The 25,044-nt window shown below is 39.2% G+C and overlaps 1 protein-coding gene across 3 annotated transcripts in view; it reads right to left on the reverse strand.

Annotated features, from left to right (window-relative positions):
- dbn1 (drebrin 1) overlaps positions 1-24,793 on the reverse strand; it is a 60,866-nt gene extending 36,073 nt beyond the window's left edge. The window contains exon 1 of one of the 3 annotated variants that reach the window (XM_058415124.1): positions 24,588-24,793. In XM_058415124.1, the coding sequence (XP_058271107.1) occupies positions 24,588-24,670 (83 nt within the window). In that variant the 5' untranslated portion in view covers positions 24,671-24,793. The remainder of the gene's footprint in view (positions 1-24,587) is intronic. The other 2 variants (XM_058415123.1, XM_058415125.1) reach the window with 2 other exon arrangements.
- Positions 24,794-25,044: the final 251 nt, after the last annotated feature.

Consider the following 25,044-nt stretch of genomic DNA (forward strand, 5'->3'; position numbering starts at 1 on the left):
AGGAAAGATTGCTAACACTTCTGACTATAATGTGTAATCCTTACATCTCCCTGAGGCTAATCACTGCTTCTCTCTTTCCTGCAAGCAGGAAAAAACATTTCACAGCTCCAGCAAGCACAAAGCCTTTTGTCCTGATTGGGTAGGGGGGTTGGAGGGGTGAGATAGGGAGGGTTGCGGCGGTCGCATTACGTCACCCTCAGGCTTTTCAGACACATAATGAAATCACTTCCCTTTGCTTTGTCAGCAAGCATCTGCTCCAGAAGTTTCAGGGAATGATGGGGAGGGACGGAAGGGTTGGAGGGATGGAGGGACGGAGGGATGGGGAGGGTCCAGAAACATTTCTTCAGTCTGGGAATGTGTGATGAGTAAGAGTGTTCGGGGAACTAAGCCTGGAGCTGAGGGAAAGTATCCATATATAGTCATGGCTACAGCAAAGTCTTAGCAAGTAAAAAAAAAGTCTGAGACAAATGCATTTGGTGTCAATAAATAGAGGCATGATCGCAGATACATCCCCCCCAACCCCACCCCCACCATGCAGAGGGACTCGTAGTCATTATCTCAAGCAATTTTGGACAAGGTTATGGAGTAATTACTTGTAATTACAACCTGGAGGTCGAGTGACTTAGGGTCTGAGAGTGACTGGTGAGTGGGCAGAAGGGGATTGGAGCTCCAGAGGAGCCCAGATGCGAGCAGTCTTGTCGGATATCTACTTTCACAGCTGAAAGAATGAAAGAACATCTCAGGCTTTTTTTCAGGGTCTCCTGAGATTGCAGAGCGAGCAGTCAGGACATCAGGAAAAGCAATATGTCTGTGTGTGTGTGTGTGTGTATGTGTGTAGGATGTCTAACACTTCACTTATAGATTTATAACAGATTTATGGATACTCATATCTAATACCCAGATTGAACAGATAACATTTTCGAAAAGGATACAAATACAGACACAATAATAATAAGTGCATTATTCATTATTATTCTTTTAAGAAAAGTTGACTTGGTTGTATGATTTGTGTTCTGAGATGATTTTCTGCTCACCCCGGCTTTAAAGAGTTGTTGTTTGAGCTACAAGTTGGCTCAAACCGGTTTACATGAGTCTCCTCCCGTCAATAATCCATAGAACCGGATGCTTTGTTTTGGTTTCTGATGTGTGATATGAACATTAACTAAACATTTGATGCTGCTCCAGGATTGACTGCTTGACTACTTGTTCCTATTAAACTGGCCGGTGAATGTATTTAATTAAGTGTAGACAACACACACAACAGGTCACACTCTGCCTCACAGGGAACATAAAAGGTGACATTAGACCACACACACACACACACACGTGCCTTGCTCATTTATCTACAGGATGTGCTTAAAAATAAATTCGCTCTATAAGGCTTTCTATAATTAGGGTCTCGAGTTCAGTGGCTGTTTGTCGAGCTCGCGCTCAATGCCCTGCATAAATCGATTTTGAAAGGAAGGAGCCAATCCACTCGAAACCATTCACATCGTGACACTTACGCGGCGTCATCTGGATAGTGATGAATGTCTAATTCTAGTCCTCAGCCTTCCTTTTCAGATCTCTGCAGCTGTGGCTATAAAAAGAGAGAGAAGTATTCTATGGGAAACCCGTGCTGGATGCAGCCTGCTTAAAAGGACCAAAAAGACTGTAAAAAATCAATTCTGGCAATTCTAATTCTAAATGCTGCAGCAGGACCATCTTTTAATCCCTCAACTAAATGTACATGAAGCTGAATGAAGGCATACGGTGTGTGTCTCTAGCTGCTGCTTGGCTTCCTTACTGTACACGATACACTCAGTCGTTCATTCCATATGAAATGCAGGAGAACACAAGAGGCGAAATTTTAAGCTCCTGGATTGACGAAGAAGGTTGAAGCTCGTTCTCGAGTCGTGTGAAGATCGCACCATTTCTATTTCCAGCTCCTCCTGTCACATCACTCGCAGAGTCAGTCAGCCGAGCTATTTCAGTCCCACTGGTCTTGTTCTGACTCCGCAATGTGCCGGATCGTACACTTTTCGTTTTTTCCAGCAGATGGAAAATAGCGATCTCTGAAGACTTCTCCAAGCCTTTCTCCTAGCCTTTCCTAGCAACCAGTGAAAAGGAATTCTGACTTTTTTCCCCATTTTCCGAACTCTGGGCGAATAAAATATAGCAAGATGTTCCAGTAAAGCACAGTGTTTGACTATAGTTGCAGTGTTCAAATAAAACTCAGGGAATAGTCGGGGATTAGCATTGGTTTGCAGAGAAACTAAGTACTCATGCTGAAGGTGAAGCGAGAATTAAAAAAAGAGTCAAATGTCATTAGTGCTGATTGCTGAGTGGTTTCACTAATTATAATTACAATGTTTTGCTATCAGGAATGGAAAATACTTGTGTAATTGTACTTTTTTAAGTTATTATTATTATTTCTACTTTCATCAAGATACTTGTATTCTTATTCGGGTCACCTTCCAAGTGGAAAACAACATACTTTTTATTTCAGACATCTTCATTTTGACCAAAAGGTTTTTGTTTCAGTGTTTTTTGCTGAACTTAGTGTCTCATTTAGCTCCTATTTAAAACAATTAGCCATGAAAGCTACAACTGATAAGTTTAATTTAGCTAGTTAAATTAGCTAGCTAATTGTACGAAGCAAAGCATAACTAGCTAGCAAATGTAACCAATGTACAACAACTTAAATTAGCATAAATTAGTTTGCTAGTTTTTTTTTTTTTACACTCACTTGCTAAAATGGCTTGCTAGTTGAGTTTTGATTTCATTGCTAACAGTGCTTAGCATGTATTCCAAAGAGTTGCTAACAAGTCTGACAAGTCTATTCTAGTCTGAGTTAACACAGCATTTTCATTGTGACTAGCTTTGTAATTTAGCTAGTCATCTATTTTCTGGCATCAGTTTTTCATGAATTCTGTATGTTTACAGATAGTCTCCTATAGTCTTCACCAGTAGCAATGTTGCTTCTTTTGCTTTCTGGAAGGTTCCATTTGCTGCATTCATGCTCCATTATCCTCTTGTGAATAAAACAAACCCCTTTAATACAGAGAGTATTCAATTTCATCATGATGTTTTTGAAATCTTAATGATCATTTACTTCCTTTTTACACTTCCTACGTAAGATAGCTTTATCACTCTGTACTGAATTTAATATTTGTGAATGACATACCTCTGGGGCAGGTGCAGATATTGACTGGACAGTATTCCCAACATAATATTCATTCTTGTGCATACTATCTGCAAGTAATCCCCCATCTGCAGACAGTTTCACAGTGCAGTACACATTTCTACCACCAGGTGACAGTGTGGATGTTCCTTCTCCAGCCCCAATGACCTCACTCGATCTGACCGCTGAACATAGACAATATGGCGCAGCCATGCCAACAGCAGATGGTCAGCTGTAAATAAAGTCTGGGAAGAAAACCGCAAGCAAAACCGTGCCTCTGCACCCGTTGCCAAGGGTCTGTCAAAAAACCAAAGTGTGACCACTTATTCGCCTCAGCAAGTCCAAACCCCCCCCTGTGAAATCTACGTGGAAGACATCAGATGAAATTACTCCCATTTTAGAGTGTGGATAATCAGGTTTTAGAGGCGATAAAGCTCCCAGCGAGCCACGCAAACTGTCAAAACACAATGTTCTGCTTCTCAGAACTCACACTGATGTTCAACCCATTTACACTGGATTAGATTAGACTGGATTCATGGATTCATGTCTCCTTAAAGTTCTCCATCAGTTTAATACATATTTTCCGTTTGAGGTGTAAGCAAACACAAAAGTGTATTGTATGCTATTGCATACAAATCTAGATCTATGCTATTGCATACAAATCTAGATCTAAATCTTGCCAGAACGGTTCATCTGGTTGAGATCAGAAGCCTACATCGAGACAAAGAACTCACGCAAAAAGAGATTTACTTACATGCTGTCAGATATGAAGCTTGCAGAGCAAAAGAAGGACCTTTGTAATTTTGGTGCATCCTTAGTAACTGCCTGGTCAGGATCACTGTGATCGCTTTTAATTAAGCTAATGATGTCTTTATTTTGCAAAATTTAACTCATTAAATTTGTTGAAAACTTGGAGGTAGGTACAAACAAAAATAATGTGTGCATTAGAAGGATCAGCACTGTAAATCCATCTCTAAACAAGATGTGGTTTAGGCCACGCCCATTCCCATTTTAAATTCGAACACAGATACTGATACAGGTAGTGTCTTTGCATTAGCGACTGCAAAGGGCTGCAATAACTCAAAAGGTCACAGCAAGTCCAAATAGACAGAACACCTGGCCTTGCACCAAATTATCGACATATGAATTGGCTCAAAGGAGCCACATATCTTGCATTCAGACACCATCTTGAAACCATGATGTATTTACCATAACAACTCCCAAGTTAATGACATCAGAAATGTGGGTCATTTTATTTTCCACACTTCACTCATTTGTCCTTAAGAGGACCAGCGATGGTCTATGTAATGTGGCACTGATGTCATTGCCTAAGCACTCGCTTCAATACACGCGCTGCATTGTGGTTGCCTGAGCCATAACAGAGAAGATGTGTGAGAAGCTGATGCAATATCAAGCTACTGCATAATATATTCAGCTTCTCATTGGCATCTATGGAAGGATGCGTATTCTCCATGAAATAATACTCTAGCGTCTTCAAACAGTGATCCTAGATCCTATTAACAGAATTAGTAGAATGATTATAGCTGTTCGTCCTAATCAGATCTTGCTGAAAATGGCTAAATATTTAAGGCAGAAATCAGCTGCATGATAATAACCTCTGCAGGCAAAAAAACCTTACACCCACATTGTCAGTTCTGTGCTTCTTGTGTGTAATTACTGGAAAAAGTCTGGTCATAATAACATTCATAATAACACCACCGCTCTCCAATTAAAACCACCAGAAGGAGGGCTGGTCAACCTTCAAGTAGCTGACAATGCAGAAACCAACAGATTCATAAAACAAAACATTTTCCATGGATTAAGATTCTACAGTGTTCTGGATGAACCTCACTATCCTCACTTATTCCTTCCAAAGCAAAAAGAAAAGAACTGGTGCCACACATCAGAATGCTGTGGTTTTTATTTTCTCTGAATTTCATGCATGCATTACTTTAGAACTCGTTAGAGAAACGTGGGCCATTACAGAAATTAATATCTGTGACGGGAAAAAAAGGGCAGGGGAAGGAAAACCAACATGTTTTTGCTTTTTATTTTGCTTCTCTGTCTCACTGGACCCATTGTGGTCTCCGTTTCCCCTCCTGCAGCGCAGGCATGTAAGCACTCTGAGAGGCGAGTAGCAGTTTACAGAGACTTTGTGTTCTCCTCCTCTTTAGAGATGGCTGTATTGAGTTCCAGGAAGGAGGTGAGAAAGCTTTCAGGACACGGCCTGCTCCATATGACCAGCGAAGGCCTCCGAGACGAGCTCTTGCAGAGTGACATTTAGCCAACAAGTGAGAGCACAACCAGTGCACTTGTGTTCGCTGTTCCAAATGGCAGTGTGTCCATTCAACTTAATAGACTCTCCAAGAAGCTTAAAGGAACTCTAGCGAGTATTGAGTACAAAAAGCCATTAAATGTAGACCGCTGTGTTGAAAAACATAGTTGGTACCTTGTAAAAGGACATTCATCGCATTGGCATTCCGGCATCCTTTACTCCTCTGTCCAGCTGTGATGGAAAAACTCCAACCTACAACTCCAACCTGCTTGCTTGACCCAATATCGTTCAAACATCTTTAAATAACTTCCAGCAACCTTACACTTTATGACACTGGGAACAGTGGTAGCTCATGTGGTTAAGGCTCTGGGTTGTTGATCGGAAGGTCAGCATTCAAGCCCCAGTACTGCCAAGCGGCCACCGCTGGGCCCCTGAGCAAACCCCTCTCTGCTCCAGGGTTAATGGCTCACCCTGTGCTCTGACCCCAACCTCCAAAGCTGGGATATGAAAAGAAAGAATTTCACTGTGGTGTTATGTATAAATAAAAAGCTGCTTGGTATGATGTATCAAGCAATCTGACTCCTATCTTAAAGCCTGGCCACGTCACATCTCCATCCATTCTTATTCAAAACAAATGGAGAACTTGGACAACCATCATCATGCCTTCAACTAACTGGCTTCTTGAACACCAACCAGATTACAAGGCAATGCTTTCTATGACCCTTAAATGATTCTTCTTTCAGTCACTACCCTCATCCTTCTGGTCATATTTGATGCCTATGAGAGCTACACTCTGAGCTGGATCTTATTACACCTACAGGATCGATTGTACCACTCATCGTCCAGAGGTTCCATTTTATCACCTCACAGCGTCACAGTCTCTCAGGGATAGCTACTTGGTCCAAACATGCTCACCTTGCACTAAACAGTGATTACATCTTCCAAAAGATAGCAGTCGAACATTGTGATATCTCTTCATCATCAGAAACGCAACCTTGACAAAACCGAACTGATCTGATGGACCTACCGAGGAACTCCACCAAGTGGGGCGTCAATCCCACCTGATACTCTTGCACCCTTCCATCCTTCCATCTATCATACCTGGCTAAGAATTCTGGAGAGATTCTAAATAATGGACTTATCACACTTAATCACATCACATCAAATACCAGATCCTGCAGATTTCCTTCCTTCAAAACATCAAAAAAATCTGACCTTTTCTGACTAAACATCTTATACAAGCTGGAGTTATTTCTAGCCTTGCTTACTGAAACTCTGCTTGCTCATCTATCATTTTTTTATGCAATATCTCAGCTACAAACCATTCAGAACTCTGCTTGTTTGGCTCATAACCTCACAGTGTTCTTGCATGTGACCCTCCCACTGAGATGGCTCTATTGGCTTTCTGTTGCAGCAAAAATCAAACTCATGACATTCTATATCTATGGAAAAGTAAATGTTTACACAATGCATTAACTTACCCGCTTTAAGACTATACATCTGCACGGCAACTCAGGACTTCACCCTCAAGGTTCCTGACATGTCCTTGTCTAAGTTCTATGTTCATAACATAAGCTCTCGCTTCTACCTACACACCAACAGATCGCTCCTGTGCCTATGGTTAGGTCTAAAGACAGTATCTAAGATAACAATTTAAAATATTCTCATTCTCTTCATTTATTTGTCTTGTTTATGCACAAATTGGAGGACCCTAGCAATTGATGGATCTCTGTGCTAGCAATGTTACCGAATTATAATTAGACTTCATCTGATTTGGACTTCAGAGTCTTGTCTTCAGAGAATTGTAGCTAGAGGTTTTACATTCATGAAGGTGTGAGTTTGATAAATATATAAAGACAAAGACAAATGTGTAGTACTACACACGGCATTTTCATAGAATGATTTAAATTAGGCTACAACTAAATTGAACAAAATATAAATAATAAATGAGCGAGCATGATTTAAAGCCGAACAAAGATATGAATGTTTTTAGCACTAAACAGATATACGGTTAAGATTTGGCATAAAAGCTAAAATGATTACGTTTAAATGTAAAATTAATCCCACAGAGGAACATTTTTGTAATGCAAATCTGGATCTCAGCCACAACAACTTCCCTGATCACAGACAATCAAATCACAAAATGCACAGAAGAAGCGATTGAAGTGATATGGTTAGAAAAAAAATCTCATCTTCCACTTCTAATGAGAACGAGACTCATCATAAACCATCTCTCCTCTCTGTCCTCTCCTGATATCCCTCACCACTTCAGGCTATCAGATCAGACACTTTTAACACCAGCCTTCGTTTCAGGGTAATCACTTCATCTCTGGCTGAGGTCAAATTTTCCTCTCCAGTCACCCAATTTCAGGCTGCTTTGACAAATGCTATCAAACTGTAATTGCTCTGCAACTGCCCAATTTCCATCTCAAGCCATCTCCATACCTCGTGTCCCCAAGTCATTCTCAAATGTTACATTCAAGTCCACGTGACATCCGAACCTCAGCCTGCTGAAATGACTAAAAAGCCTTAAGGTGTCTCACAAGCTCTGGGTATTAAATCCGAGCGATTAGTCATTGTCATCTTTAATTAATCTGGCAACAGCACACATTTTTCAAGCCATTCTTAGGTGGTGTTTGTATCTTGATATCTTGGCTTGCTAATGAGCAGCAAAAAGAATATATAAATATATAAGCAAAACGAGAGATAAAATGACATATACATGCAAAGTATATATATATATATATATATATATATATATATATATATATATATATATATATATATATATACATATCAAATATGGCTAGTATTGATATATCAAATATGGCGAGTATTCACCTAATATAAAGATTAAAAAAGACACAAACAATTATAAATAGATAACTTTGGGATAAAAAAAAGTAAAAGCTAAGCAGAACAGATAAGCTTCTAGTGGCAATGCATTTAAAAATACTGCTTGATGACTTCAATATATGTAATATTAATATTTAAATATGATTTTGAAGCTTTTTTTTAATTATTCTTTATTCATACATAGTTATATCCAAATAACAAATATTAACCTTTTACAATTTTATAAATTTTAAACATTTTTAAATAAAATTTTCCAGTCAGGTGTTTTATTAAAAAAGAGTATTATTATCATTATTAGTTTTATAAAATAATATAGGTGTTATTCAAATAATGATAAATGTTTGATAAAATTATGACAATATCCACCATATTTCAGAAAAGCAAAAAAAAAAAAAAAAACCCAAATATTATATTGTTATATCTCCCAGTTTTAACCCTTATTACTTAGTTTTTATTAATTTTTGCTAAAACCTGCTCGTAAATAACCAGAAAATAACCTCAGTGCAGGACTGTCCTGATGATTTATAAATAACTGCACAGGATTAAATGAACAGGGATTCTAGTGGATCATACAGTCTGCAAACAGAAGCAAATCTGCTGACAGCTTTATAACCAACGAACTCATTTCAGTAAGACTGGAGGCATCTAGTCATGTCCCACTTACAAACACTGGACAGTTTTATTACTCGGCACATCAGATTTATCAGTTTTACGGTGATCGCTGCTTTATTTAATCCAAAGGCAGAATGCAGCAGAAAAGTTGCAGCTTTTTACGCAAACAAAGAGCACACTGCAGGAGTTTATTTATAACATTGTGACAAATACGACAAATACTCATACAGCAAAAGCTCTGAATAAGGACGTGTACATTTTTTTCTGTTATTTCGAATGTTACACATTCTGGAAAATACAGATATTCACAGCTTTAAAGAGATAAAGACGGGGCATAAAGAGATAAAGATCTTATGTTACTCCACCACATAATAATAATAATAATAATAATAATAATGTTTAGGAAAAAGATGTGTTAAATGCTTGATTAACTCTGGAGAATATAATATCTCCACAGAACTTGGCCCAAAATGTCTGACAGGCAGACTGCAGGCTTCTTGTACTAGCAGAATCTGCCAAGTCCTTCAGTGGCAAGCCTGCAGACTCGGCAACAATTTACTGATGGACACGAGCCATGAGAAATGGCCAGAAGAATAACAAGAGGAACGATCTGTTCTAGGCCTTATTTAACCAAGTGATCAAAAATAATCCCAGCAAGGAGTCGGATTTCTGCATCAATGACGAGATTGGTCAGAGATCGGTGTGAGACATGGTGTGGTGTTATCTTCAGCAGGAGCTTTGAGATGTGATGAAATGCAGCTAGTTACGATCCGTAGGACAATTTTTTCTTGCTCGATTGCTCTCAGCAGCACTACCCACTACTGTGTCTGCAAACAGCAACACTCGAGGAAAGTGTGAGGAGGTCATCGGTGAGTGGCGTGTTCAGGTGACGATGCTTACAACCCACATCTCTGATCAGATTACATTATTATATTATCTTGCTATCCTCAGAGCAGTCTGTTTTCTCTCCAATTCTTTCCATTCTGTGCTCTCGCTTTCTCTCACGGTCAATAAAGAATGTTTTGAGTTAATTAACAAATGGAGGAAATAGTCTCTATTGATGTACATTTGGCTTCACTTTAGATAACATTAGGCAAGAAGAGAATTAAAACCAGTTGCTTTATTTAACAACACAGAAAAAAAATGGTCAAAAACTGGTCAAGTTTCGGTTTTCTGCTGAAAGACAAAACAAAAAAAAAAACGATGAACTCTTATCAACAAATTAATATTAATTATGAGAAATAATCAGAGATTAAATACACTGTTTTCTGTTTCAGATCAACAGTAAAACTTTCGGACGTTTGTGAAAGGATTCTACTGAAAATGTTATATTTATTTTTTTGTTTATTTACTGCATGCTAATTTAGCTGCTCCTAAAAATCTAGCAGTGTCTTCACAATTGCCACTGCCAGTCAGCAGCTCCTGACCTCACAGCTGGTAATCTGCTTCTTATAGTCGATTAAATGGTTCATTGCGGGTTATGCTGAGTCATGCTATCAATGTCTTTTCAGTCAGATGGTCAGGCACCTGATTCAAGTATGTCCTCATGTCCTCATGGGAAGCTGAGGTCACTAAGGGTCACTCCAGCTTTATCAGTGAAGCAGACCTGACAGATGTGCTACAAAGACAGACAAAGCAGGATCCAGAACACAGCAGCCTGGTCAACCCTCTTACCCCCTTAGTGCTTACGAATCTGGTAGATGATACATCTGTTCACTTGCTCTGTTAACTATTTACGAGACCTCGAACAAGGGCACGGCTTCACAGAAGGTTTAATTGACTGAAACTTCATAAAAAAAACACAAAAGGCTAGTCTACTACACTACTACACTATAGCATCAACCATCAGGTTACTGCTTATTGTAGAGAGAAATTTGTCACCGTTTTATTAAATAAATGTTTAAATACAAACAATGAGCAACTATTAGTCTTAGCATGAGGTTGTGGAAGTGTAAAATTAGCATGTTTTTTATTTTTAACTACCCCTAAAATGCTCTAAAACATGGACTCCTGCTCTCTGGTTAGCATTTATGGACTTGACACACTATAAACTACTAGTGATCAAATAAAACAGCTAAACTACAGACAAACTACCCTTTTATAAAGCAGACAGCTATATAACATGCAACAAAGAACAAATATCTACCTACACTGAAGCTACTTCATTTTATATCAACTGGGGAAAATAAACAGATATTCTCGTTTTATCATGTAAACCTCTTGTATTGCGCAAATTATAAATATATTAAATGCAATAGCAAACATTTTGCTTTTCAATTTCTGTACCAGACTAAAAAAGCAGTGTGTTTCTGGAAAAATCTTGCTAGCTAAATAGTTAACATTAACAAACACACACACAATTAAATACATGACGCTAGCTATTAGGCTAAATTGGACCTGAAGTCAGCAGTCGCGCTCGGTTTTGCACCGGCTACAAATAAATCTGTATCAGTAGCCATGTGAACCTTTCACGGTTGTAAATTGAACATATATTAAATGTCTGTCTGTCAGTTGTAGCTGTGGAGCAATCCTTTTATTCTGAGATCGTTTCATGCTAATCAGAATTCCTGAATTTTTTTTGGATAAAAGATGAACTGGTTGTGAAAACAGAAAATGAGGAAATTATTATTTTTCAGAATACAGCTGGTGGTTAGTGAAAATGTAATGAAGCTATTAGTGTTGCTACATGTAGCTAGCCGCACCACATCGCTGAACGTATTAGCGCATCGTAAGACGTTTTCTTTTGAAGCATTCAAACGGCACACAGCCGTGCATATGCAGACCTTATATTCACTAGTGAGAACCTCAAGCCAAACGCTCTATGAATTTCCCCAGAGTCAGCAACTGAAACCACACAGCGCATATGACAAACAAACAAAATTTGGTCCGCCATTTCACGCTGAATACTGACTAGCCATCTGTCTTAGGCAGAAAACAGCATGTCGAACCGTCCGACAAACCGCCTTGTGGCGGAAACCTATGTGTATTAGCGGGCTAATAGAAAATACAGACTGGTGTACATATGGATGAAAAGCAGAGACAAAAAAAAATATCTCTGAAGACACTGGGTAGCAACCGCAGGCATGGTGTGTCCTGGGGGAGAAGGTGCCAGGGTTTGACTCAGCAGCCTTCTTCTACGGGATCCTGGCACAGATTTGTTTCTTGGTCACAGGCGCAGAAGTGTAGCAGATGAATCTGATCTAAAAACAAGGGGTTGTATTTGTAGACGAAGACAAGATGGAGGCTCGCCGAGGCAGTTAGAAGGGTCTGCACAAGGACATGTAGGAAGAACATATAAAGCTATGAGGATGTCATGATGACAAAAAGCAGTTGGCATCTCTTAACGTTCATGCTCTAGTCCTTAAATTGCAGCTTAATCTAATCTAATCTAAAATAATCTAATATATTCTCTCACTATATGCCATTTTCGGCAGTCGCTGCCTATATGACACTCTAAATCTGCCTGAACATAAAAAACTGGAAATGGCTTTTCATAACGCAGCGTGTACGAGCGTGTAGCTAACCACAGAAACACAGAAAAAGGAAAAAAAAAATGCAAACTTTCCAAGATGTCTGCCAAGCCAGGCTTTTTATCACGGCCTCATCTAAATGATGTCCGTCATGGACATAATTCATGTTTTTCGAGAAGCGTTCCTGGCTTAGCAGCACGATTTCCTCGTTATATAACTGATACTCGCTTTACAGAAACCGAACCTCAATGCTCTCCTGCTGTAGCGCTGCAGTGGATCACGCCGCAACTCTCAGACTCTCTGAGAGGTTTTTCTGCAGCATCTGTCAGAAAGATTCTCTCAAACACGCTGCAAGAACTTCACAGTCCAGTCTCTTCTGGCTGGAGGGGAAATCTGACGCAGAATGCTCGCCCCGAGCGGCCTGCACGTCCTTCCTGAAGCATATGGAGAAGGATGGGCTGAATAAACCCTAATCTAATTTAAGGTGTAACTTGATAAAGGGGGTTAGTTTTCTTGCTTTAGTTACTTTGTGATAAATTAAGAGGTGTGACTGTGACGTTTGGCTTGTTAAATTCTCTGCAAATCTCCACAAAAAGTACAAAATGGTGAAGATTTTATTCATTGAACATATGTTCCGTTGCTTTAATGGTCTGTCAACACCCCAGTAAGAAGTCTTATTAGTTCTTATGTCACGTTTGCCATCCTTTCTTCAAATCACAGAGGAAGGAGTTAAAATGCAAGGAAAGGAAATAAGGAACTACACTTAAGGAAAGAGAAGGAGCCATTAGGTTTGTGTACCTTTTTTTGTTTTGTGCTCTACTTCCTGTTTCTTGTGTTTTGGTTTTGATACGCTTCCTGGTTTTGTTTTTGTCTTGTTAGGAGTGAGACTTGGGTGATGGTTAAATAATTGGATTAATGGTCAGAAGGTTGGGAATTAAAATCCCAGCACCACTGGATATTTAGTAACTAAGTAGAAAAATAATAAGAAAAAATAGCAATGTTGTGAAGACTGTAAAGTACAATGTTAGGGTCAGAGGTTCAAGTAAACATGGTTTTGAAGTCAAATCCACACGATGCACTTTAATTTTGGGATTTTAAGGCTACAGTGACATTTTACAACTGTTTTGAACCATTCCTCACAACTATGCTGAGCAGAAAAGCATTTCAAAATGCACATTCTCCAGTGTGGTCAGTCAATCTGATTATACGGAGCTTACAAGCTGACCAAAACTTCAGACGTGAAAAGTAGAAAAAAAAAATTGCCTGTGAACATTAACTGCTCTTGACTTGTAACCGCATGACTTCATGCTGCCACCTGAGCAGGTGAACAGGTTTCCTTGTAAGTTTTAGCCTTTCATAACCTCTGAGTTTCTATAGCTTATTGGCACTCCTTCTAAAATAATCAGTCACGGATCGTTTCCGTCTCAGAGTTTGGATTTAGAATCAAAAACAAACCAAAACATCACATCAGAACATCTAAAGAAGAAAAATCATAAGGAATAAATTAAATACATTAGACAGCTCATCAGGCTTAACATCAGGCTTAAACGTCAGCTTAAAAAAAGGTCTGGCTGTCAAATATTAATCCTTGACATGCGTGTCCAGAAAGCCAGCCATCATCCGAGCACACAGGAAACACGGCTTGAATGAGACGGGCTTCATTCCACCTGATTGATGTCCGAAGGGTATTAAAATTCCACTGCAGCAGTCCGGCAGCCCCCTCCGGAGCAGAAAGATGGAGTTCTTGCCAAGAATGACGAGGCCCCGGTGCAGTCTGTACTTCTGCTTTCCGTCCCTGTTCTAAAAGCTTTTCACACAACACCAGATATCACACAGTGTAGATGATGTTATTCTGAGTTACACCGGGAGTTTAGGTTGAGTATCTGATCGAAGAGATGCTAAAAACAAGGACGAGGCATACTGTATAAGACTCTTGGGTAAAAATGTTTGGTCAAACTCATCTTTGTATCCAGGCAGAAAGGGTGGATTAGAGAAATTACCCAGAATGCCTGAGCAGACTGGGATAAAAGCTTAACCACCAATCCCTGATGGCATACCCCATTATGGTTGTGTAGGCTTCTGTATGCTGCATGCTTACCTCAGCACACTGCAGCCTGGGCTACGAGCTCAGAGAAACTCACCCTCCCTTCCTCTAGCTCTTCTTCTACAGCATGATTTCCAAATTATTTATCCTTGAAAACAATCTTACTTCCTCACCCTCCACCACCATAGCCATTACCACCATCATCACCACTATCACAGCTGCACTCTTTCTGAATACGATGCCATAACCTACACTTTATACAATGCCAGAAATAGAGAATCGATCAGATCAGACACTGCAGATATCCTGCCGCTCCCGAGCTCCTCGTCCGTTAAAGGAGCCGCAATCAATCCCGTGAAGGTGATTTTGCTTTTAAAAACGCCGCCTGATTCACACAAGCACTTTTTAGCACATTGGAAATTTTGATCCCAGCCTTTGATCCTACTTATGTGTTCTTCCAAATTCACACACACACACACACACACCTGTGTGTGTTCTATACTTCTAGCATGAATCATGCGGTAAATGATTACAAGAATGTCAGCATGCCATTAATAAAGCTAATGTTGCAGAACTTACAGAGATCTAGATCAGAACAGAAAAACCTGCGAGCGTAAAGGGCTTTAATACAGCTGGCCAAATCCCAACATGCTTCAAAGAGGGCTAAATTACACGGCAAATATCAAATGTGTATTTCACAAGACTCACACACACACACACACACAGTGAGGACCCTCAGGCTGCAATATTCTGCTGTTCAGACTGCAGCTTAAAGGATACTGATACACTGATGGTCGAATATTTATTCAGCGTAAACATTTGTCAAATCGCACGCCGATGATCGACTGAGACGAGGCTGAAATTACAAGGCGGGGTGTAAGATAACCCATAAAAAAAGGATTCAAGATTAAAGAAAAAAAAGAAAAAGAAAGAATAAATAAATAAATAAATCATGAAATAAATCAGAAACATGTCTGTGTGTGATCATGTTCTCCAAATCATAATCTGGCTTCCTGTCAGGAAAAATGCTGAATATTTAGAGCTCATTAATATGAAATAGAATCTATCAAAATACATCTTATGTTTGACTTGGCTGATAGGTATGTGGCTGAAAAATTAAAATAAATAATAAAATAGATAATTAAACAAGTCTCCAAAAAATGTCAGATCATCTTTGTTAATGATGTTAACAGATGATGATGACGATGATGATTAGGCACGCTCAGACTCGGTCGGACACAGTCGGAAATATCGACCATGTTGATATTAATCCAAAAATAAAACATTTCTTTTTATAAAAAGCATCCTGCTGAGGTTTTGTGATTGTCGCAGCTGTTACTCGACAGCTGGTTATATTCCCGCTCTCCTTAATCCTACAATGAGCTCATTTTAAACGAAATTATTATTATTACTTTTTTAATTTTTAAAATTAATTAATTAATTTTTTATGATAAATTACAAATAGGAAAAAAAGATTGTTTATGATTCAAGGAATCCTAATATAGATTTATAAAAGATTTCCACCCGCAGCTTCCATCGAGTTTAACATCCTTTTTAAAGTAACATGCAAAAAAAAAAAAAAACAGAGCCGGATTTTAATATTGTGTCCTTTGTATAATTGAAATCTGCTGTGATCCAGGATTGTGTTTTTGAGCAGAATGAACTCCTCAGCAGAGCTCCAGATAACGTGTAGAGTAACATTTACCGCGAATAAACACTAATCATTTCTACAATCGGTCTGGGCAGCGTCCCAAACTGAGCTGGCAGTTGGAATTAAAGCTCATAACAGGGGCTGTGGGTAAAAAAAAAAAGTGATTAACAAAAATCACACAAAAATAACAAGCATTAAGACGTTAGATCTGATGCCCCACATCCATCAGACGCTCAGGTCCTTGGAATCCTTGAAGATGATGAATGACTTGGAAAAGTCTGGAGATGCGTTCGAGAGCGTAATTGAATTTCTGACTCTCAGAAAGCTCACTGTGAAGCGTGGCATTATGGGTAGTGTCTATTTATAGTCTATATAATGTGTGTTTGTTCTGATCTCTCACGCATGAAAGATGGATGAAAGCGTAATGTACACCAAGTCCTGTGGAAGCTGTGATGAAACAGCCAGATGCACTGCATGAGAAAGAAAATGGAGCCTGAGAAGAGCCGACAGATACACAGCGAGTGTCCAGTACGTCCTAGAGCACCACACACACACACACACACACACACACAACCCTGCATTCAAGAAAAAAGACGACAGACTATGATACAAGCTATCTGAACAAGCTATGTACACTCCCTTTGATTAGGAGGTTAAGCTAATTGTAATAGCTAGGTACACTCTGTTTGATTAGCAGTACAAGCTAACTGTACTAGCTAGGAATACTCACTCCATACACACACTCTGATTAGCAGATTAAGCTAACAGTACTAGCGAGGTACATTCTGTTTCATTAGCAGTATATGCTAACACAATTAGCTAGGAATACTCACTCGCTACACTTACTTTGATTAGCAGATCAAGCTAAGTGTACTAGCTACATACACTCACTTAATTTATTAGATTAAGCTAACTGTACTAGCTAAGTACTCTCACTATAATTAGCAGATTAAGTTAACTGTACTAGCTAAGTACTCTCACTCTGATCAAGCTAACTGTACTGAATAGCGGCGGCTATAAAGCTAGGAACGTCTAACTAGTCAAACACATTAAATTCCAAACTATTCAATGTAAAAGTCGGTTGTGTGATTGACATTTAACATGTCAGGCTTTGTATTAGCTATTAAAAACTTATCAGCATTCAATTTTAGACGATTTTAATTTCCTCTATCAAAATTTTAATTCCTTCCTGCAATTAGAAAAAAACTTTTTCTTCTAATCCTGTCTCATTAAACCTCTCACTAAAGGCATACAGAGATGTTATGAAGAAAAATAAAAGAATGGAAGGAAGAAGCAAGTCATAGGTGTCTCAAGCTAATATATATAGCTTGTGCTGTTATTTTTTATAATATATAATAGCCTGGCATGTTACATCAATCAAACAACTGACTTTTTGACTAGTTAAAAGAATGTTAAAGCTTTATAGGTGTATGATGGTGTCTCTGATAAGCGTACACAGCTAATACAGTTAGCTTGTGTTGCAAATCAAAGCTAATTGTTTTCAACATTCATTTTAAACAATTAGTAGGTAATCAGCTTTCTGATCAGAGCTGAGAATGCTACACGGACAGTACACGCTCACAAGCAGCAACACATCAGCACAATAGCAAGGTATCCTACAAGTGACATGCTAGCATGAATGCAGGGGTATATGTCAGTCTAATCCCAAAGCGCATGTCTTTGTGTCTAAGAGAAAAGCAGGACTAGACGGGACAAAAGGGAGAAGTTTCGGAAAAGGAAGATGTCAAGAGTTGGCACCTGAGGGGAAAAACACTAAACTTATTTTAGCAGGAGTGTTTCCTGGAGGGAAGCTGCAGCAGGACAGATTGGAGCACGAGCCACGAAACCCAGCGGGAATAGGAACAGAAGTCCAGCGGCACTCTGGCTGACCCCATAGCCTTTCAAACACAAGCCAAAAAAATTTTTTTCTAGAGAAAGAAATAATCTAGTCCTTTGAAAAGAAGAATGTTCATAAATAGGACCATAAACAGCCTACTCCGTTTCAGAGACACGAGCGATAACCTTTAGTACGTTTTTGGAAATCGCCGTGACAGAAAGAATCCATTTGTGTTTATCAGTTCAGTAACACAGCTACTTTCAATCTGCTCAAATGACCTGCATGAGGGTGATTTCTGTTGCCCACATGTGCCTATAAGTAGAGTCATTATTATCACAACATGCTAGCATGGCCATATGACGGCTTATCACTGCAACCAGATGTTAGCAAGAGGCCTCATCAACATCAGACTGGATTAGCATCAGAGGTGGGCACTAACAGATGTTCCGATCTATCCAGGAATGAGAAGCATGCTAGTGATATAATTTGAGGGAAAAAGTACCTGCGAAAAAAATGCCTCATTTCCTGAAATAAGGTCTGTACTATTTTGTAAATCATCCAGAAAGAAAGAAAGTTTTTGCTCGTTAATACGAACAGTTTGAAAAACTTTTCTCTTTACGCTTCATCACTTCAGAGCTCGAGCTAGAGAGAGGATGTCCTGCGTTAATGAACCTCAACTCTCTGAAACTCACTGAAGAGATTTCATCCTTTCCTCCATTAGACTCGGGCTTTACACACACACACACATACACAGAAATGAAGCTTTTAGAAGATGCTAAATGCTACACAATCTTTAGCAACAACCCATATAAATGTGCTAACAAAGCTAATCCCTCACCTTTCAATATGAAAAGGATTCATTTTTTTTTGACAGACACGTCAGATTACTGTTAATCCGATCACTGTTAATAAACAGCAGCTTGATTTGGATGTCTGTAGGGCTGAGCGCAACAGTGCCACCAGTGGATGTAAGAAGAAGTGCATGAAGAAGGTAAAAAGCAAAGCTGGGGCTGATTTCTGTCAAACCCAAATTGTAGATTCATGCATCCAATCAGTGACAGTCATATTTATTTATTTTTTATTTTGACTTATTTTTACCATATGTATTTATTTATAAATGAATTTGAATGCTTTTTTTTTTTTTTTACTTTTTATTCATTTATTCATTTATTTATTTATTTATTAATTAGAGTAAACTAAGAGTAGCTAGACTAAGTGCACTTTGTCCAATCCAAATATAAATTGCACAAAAGTAAAAAAAAAAAATTAAATAATTTTAATTTTTTACGAATATTTTTGGGTAAATATTCACATAAAAAACAATTTAGTTTTTTTTGGTTAAATGTTTCAAAAGAATAAAAATAAAATAAACAGAAATAGAAAGGGTTGAATATTTGTTATTCTGATGAAATATGGCACGAACCCTGGGGATTATTAAGAAGTTAATAATGTGTGTGTGTGTGTGTGTAATCCATCTTTTTGTATTATGCCACTGATGAGACACTGTGATATAACGCATAGCCTAACCCTAATAACGATGGCTAGATATTAGATTTCAGCTCTCCTCATCTCACATCACGACCTGACGTCATTGCACAAGCATGAGATTTGAGATGAGTTTTTTTTTTCCTTACTAGGAACAACAGCAGCCCTGAAATTTGGAAATCTGGATAATACTCTGGATCTGGATTTATTTACAACCCCAGCGCTGCCTGGATCTTGTCACAACTGGACGGTGGACATATTTTCTCCCCAGTAGTGCCAGAGTTCAAGAGCTAGGCAAAGATCTTCCTGAATCATTTCACTTCTTGGATTCTTCTGTTCCTATGAGCCAGTCATCCACTGTATCACTGTATCTTTCACAGACAGCCTTGAGTCCATGAGAAGAGAGGCCAAAAGAGCGTACTCCCACACAGTGCTCCATTATGCGCGAAGAAGTGTGTCTTCCCGTCAATTACGTCGCTTCATCTTCTCAAAATACATCACGGGTGTACATGACTAACAGCTGCCAACTCTTTTTGAAGCAGTTGGCCTAAATTTCAGTCCAGCATGAATATGTAGGAGTGCACATTCCAAAGGAAAAGGAACAAGGGGAATTTATAACCCCAACCCCCCCAAAAAAAAAACCTCTCGCTACTACGATAAACCGGTAATCAATCACAGGGAACGTGAACATGATTAAAACCTTATCCAGGAGGAATTCAGGAATTAGAGTGCTGGACTTCCAGCTGAAACTCCCCATGGTGCTATCGTAATCACTCTCAAACAGAAAACCGTTACTCTTAAGAGAGTGGCACACACTCATGTGAGAATTCGCAGAGCTCTATGCCGGTTTCTCGGACGTTTCTTGGCAGACGAGAGCAAACAGGAGACACGTCTCTGGGGCTCCCTGTGCAGACTTTTTTTTTTTTCCTCCAGCTCTATTTGTGTATCGTTCAGAAGACCAAGGCACCAAGAACAAAGGTTCGAGCCTGTCGGCTTTCCAGCTCGGCTCTGAAGAAAGAAATGTGCCTTTATTTCCAAGCGCCATTGGTAGCCAAAGTGAAAATCCTATACGGTTTACACAAGGATGCTTCTCACTGCGTCTCTGTCTTCGTCTTACTCACGTGTCCTGGACCAAAAAACAGAACATCTGAACTCTAAATATTTTTCTTCTAGAAGAAAGCAGACGAAAGAAAGTTTCTGTTATTTATTTCTTTATTGGTTTCTTCAGAACCTTTCTGGCAACCTTTGGTCCATTCGCTTGGTTCAATTCCAGCAATAAGCATGTTTGTGCCTTATATAGACATCTGGTGTAATGCTGATTAGTCTATCATTCAAGCAGTGGAAAAAATCTCTGCTAGTTCGTGTGGTCACACCAATCAGTGCCCCTGTGTCATCGAACTCCATGGAGCAATCAAAACCACTTCATTACTCATCTCAAGCAGCGCAGAGTTTAACATGCAGCATGTCAGGGATTAAAGATCAAGCCAAAAAAATGCAAATATTTATAAATATTCCTGGTGGCCATGATGACTGTGATGATGATGGTGGTGTGAAGGCTAGATACAGATTTGGGTTTCCTTGATATGAATCTTGCACATGAATTCTGTATGTTGGAATTAAATCCACGTCATGTTAAATTGTTTTTGGCTATAGTTTTTGGAACAATGCTTGTTTTCTTTTCTTTTCTATTCTATTCTTTTTACCAATGATGGATATGATGTGCCTTTAAAAAATGATATATATTTTCAATAAATAATAATAGAATAATAATTGAATAGAATTCATGTACATTCATATCTGTTACACCAACAGGGGTTGAACAAATAAAAAAAAGTTTTCTGATGTTAATCACTTTCGTTGACTTTCTAACGTTAGCTCTCTGGGAATTGTTAGCAGCTAACACATAAAAAAGTAGCTGTATCTTGTGTTTTGACTCGATTCTATTTTTCACATCATGTTTTTTTTAAATAATATGTTCCGATCTCAAAAAAAACATTGATAAACATGTTCATTTTATTTAATACACCACAGAAAATGAGTATTTTATATTTAAAGTTATTTTTGTCATGTCCGAGCTCCATACCCTGATACACTCTGTTCTACCTACACACACCGGAAGCCATGAACCTTCTCCTGTAATCAAGGATTTTCTCACCACTGTAATTTGTAACAGGATATAAACCGGGCGGCGGATATCAGACTCTGGGAAAACGTGGCCATTAATTACGCTGGAAAAAATAAGACGACGTTTTATCGCTTAAAGTTCCTCCTGAGCACAAGCAGATCATCTAACAATGATTCCGTTCCTGTTTGATATTCAATAACTGATATAAGGTTCTTCGAACCTGGAGCCTTTTCCTAAGGCACTCCGTTAACATCTTGCAGAAGTTCTCAAGATCTCCTTTAAGGATCAATCTGCTTACCTTTCACCCTTCTTCCCTTCAGGTGTTGCGTATTGTTCAGTGAGTTCTGTGAAGTGTTTGATTCCAGCAGGCTGTACAGTAAAGCCAGCTCAATTTGGATTCAGGTTTCATGCTTGTGAAGGATTATTGATGAGCACACGAGTGTGTAAGTGGTCAGGGTGTAGTGTACCGGTGAATGGGACACTTTCCAGGTAGAAGAACGAGGAGGATGGAAGGAAAACCTGTCAAGGTCAATTATTTTGGAATATAGAAACATCACTTTAGTCAGTCAACATGCTGTTTTACTGATCCAGTGCTAATAAATCAGTGTATGACTGAGTAACAATTTTTTAGGCCTCAGGGCCTGAGTAATTTAGATGTAAATTATTTATAGGGGTCACCCATGTTTGATTTGTTTACCTGACTTCAAGTGGGATTTTCAGCAAAAGGCAGCACCGATATCATTGACATGTTTGTATGCTGTGACATTACAAACAATAATTTCTGTCATTATCTTCAAACAGGATCATAGGCTAGCTAGTGGATTTTTTTAAATCATTCAAACCATATATAGAACATGAAATACAGTGAAAAATGGCCGACGTATATCAGTTATAACAAGCATAACTAGCTACTGCCATTCTTTTTCCATAAAAAATGACATAATTTCCAGTAAGGGAATGTAGTAAGCATTGATGCTTCCTGGTTTTTGGGATGCTCCCTGGTGGGATTTTTTATTGAGAGAACATTCCAGTGCATGGGAAGGGTTTTTCGATTTAGAGAGAGAGCGAGAGAGAGAAAGAAAATGTCCGATTCCCTGCTCAGTGCCCTGACTACTGAACTAGGGAGCTGATTGAGACGCACCCATGAACCCCCCCTTTATTGTGATGTGTCTTTGTTCTCACTTCCTGGTTTTGTCTCCACCCTTTTTTTGTCATTTGAACGTCACTCACTTGAGTGTAGCTGTTTTGTGTTAGTTTAATATTAGCTTGACAGGTTAATTCTGGTACAATTTGCCTTGTAGTTTACGTCTGAGTCTTGGTTTTTTATGGGATTTTTTTATTAATGGATTTTCCTGAATAAACACCATGCTTATCTCTTACGTTGGCGTCTTACTCAACTAACTAACAGATGTTAATGGTGACTCATACGATCTGTAACAGTATTACGTATTACGTAAATTTCAGAGTCACGTTAGAAACCACTACCTAACAATTTTGCTCCACAATGGTGATTTCATTTTCTGGCCCAGAAATGAGCTCCACCCCCACTTTAGCTCTGACAAAATTCCCTTAACAGGAAATCAATTATTTCAACAGAGGGCAAAGAAAACAGCTTCAGAGAGACAAAAAACGACTGGTCAGTATTTGAATTAGAACTGCAGCTCCTTTTATATGTATCTGAAAATGACATATAGCTTCTTTAATACCTGGACTCACATTCTCGCACTGCAGTGCACAATGAGAAGCTGTTAGCAAACGTCACATGTAATGAATTTCTGTTCCTTAAACACTACAAATCAGATCTGTGTAGGGTTGCCAAGTTGGAGGTTTTAACACCAACGTGGGCTTGTTATAGAACTAAATGTCACTGGGTGCCTTTTTTTTTTTTTAATCATTAAAAATAACGATACCAGAATTTTATCTAATCTAATTTAGGCAAACATAGGCTATGGCAAACAAAGTGTAAGTGCAGAGAGTGGGCATATCTCTGGTACACAGAACCATTACTGTTGTGAGATATACCGCAAAGATTGGGAGAGGGGAAAAAGCCGTATTGCAGATATTGCAACAACAAAATGCCCTGTTTCCTCACACAAAGAGAGAAAAATTCGTCTCTTCTTTCCCAAACTTTTGGGTGTCATTGTGATGGAAATTCTGGTGCAATCTGCTAATCCTGAACCCATTCGATTATTCGCTCTTTATGCAACACGAGTGATGGAGTAACTGAGACAGAGGCATTCTACACACAGATGTCTTCAGCAGGCTAGAAATCGATGTAGTGTGTTCATGAAAGGAATTCCGATTGAAAAAATATTCCAGGAGAACCCGGATGCATCATCCGAACTATCACTATAGACCTGACATGGAGAGTGGTGGGGGTTTTTTTATGTCATGTCCACACCAAAGACAAAGATCAAGCACCTCAGTAATATCGACCATGTGCCCCAGTGGCAGTTTGCAGCTGCACCAGGAGGGGGAAAAATCGTCTTTCTTTTTTTTTCCCCCTTTTTTTTTTAAACCCCAAGCACAAAGAGAATTGGATCACTGCCCCAGTCCATCGTTACAGTCGTGACAAAGAAAGAAACGCAACGCAGACACAAGTACAAGTAGTGTTAAGAGATGGAAAAGAAGGAAAATGATACTAGACTACAGCGCAGAACTGACACTTATTTCGCCTCGCCCTTTCAGCTGGGACAAAACCGCAACCATTTAAAAGTAGCTCGCGTTTATGTATTTAGAATTCATATTTAATTTACATATGTATAGGTTTATATAATAATTGGCTATTTTAAGCAGCAGACCGCAGTGTAAATCCTTCCAGCCACTATGATGTGAGTGAAATCTTTCACCCACCAATCCTACCAGAATAATCAAGTTTAGCTTCAAATGATCAAACGCCCAAAGATCTGGTCTATACTGAGGTCTCAGGGATGCTGCGTCCAGAACCATGAGCTCACCAGATCACCGACTACAGCCTGAGCATCACTCCGAGGCACATCGACTTCCAGCGGCCATGAAGCCAGCAGCGAGTCGGGCCAGAAAAATAAAAAGCCCCGGATCATATCTTACCAGTCAGTGGGTGAGGACTCGTCGATTACGTCCTGGTAAGCGGTGAGCAGGGCCAGTCTGTTCTTGCTGAGATTCACGGCCATGGCGCTGCTTCTGCAGTCATCCAGAGCAGAGCAGCACTGTGAGGATGGAGAGAGAGAAAGAGCCGAGAGCCGAGAGAGATACTGCGCACTGAAACAAAGAGAGTGAGCCAGCTAGACCAACTGCTGCTCTCTCTCTCTCTCTCTCTCTCTCTCACTCACACACACACACACACACACACACACACTTGTTTCACTATATTTATGAGGACCCTACATTGTCATGATTACTGGGGATCGTTAACGCTGTTTCCCTATTAAGAAACACACACACACATTTGTATCACTATACTTATGAGGACCCCCATTGTCGTGATTACTGGGGATCATTAATGCGATGCTTTCCCATTAAGATATTAAACACACACACACACACA

Source organism: Hemibagrus wyckioides, linkage group LG18 (genome assembly GCF_019097595.1).
Source record: "Hemibagrus wyckioides isolate EC202008001 linkage group LG18, SWU_Hwy_1.0, whole genome shotgun sequence".
In the NCBI taxonomy this organism is placed as follows: domain Eukaryota; kingdom Metazoa; phylum Chordata; class Actinopteri; order Siluriformes; family Bagridae; genus Hemibagrus; species Hemibagrus wyckioides.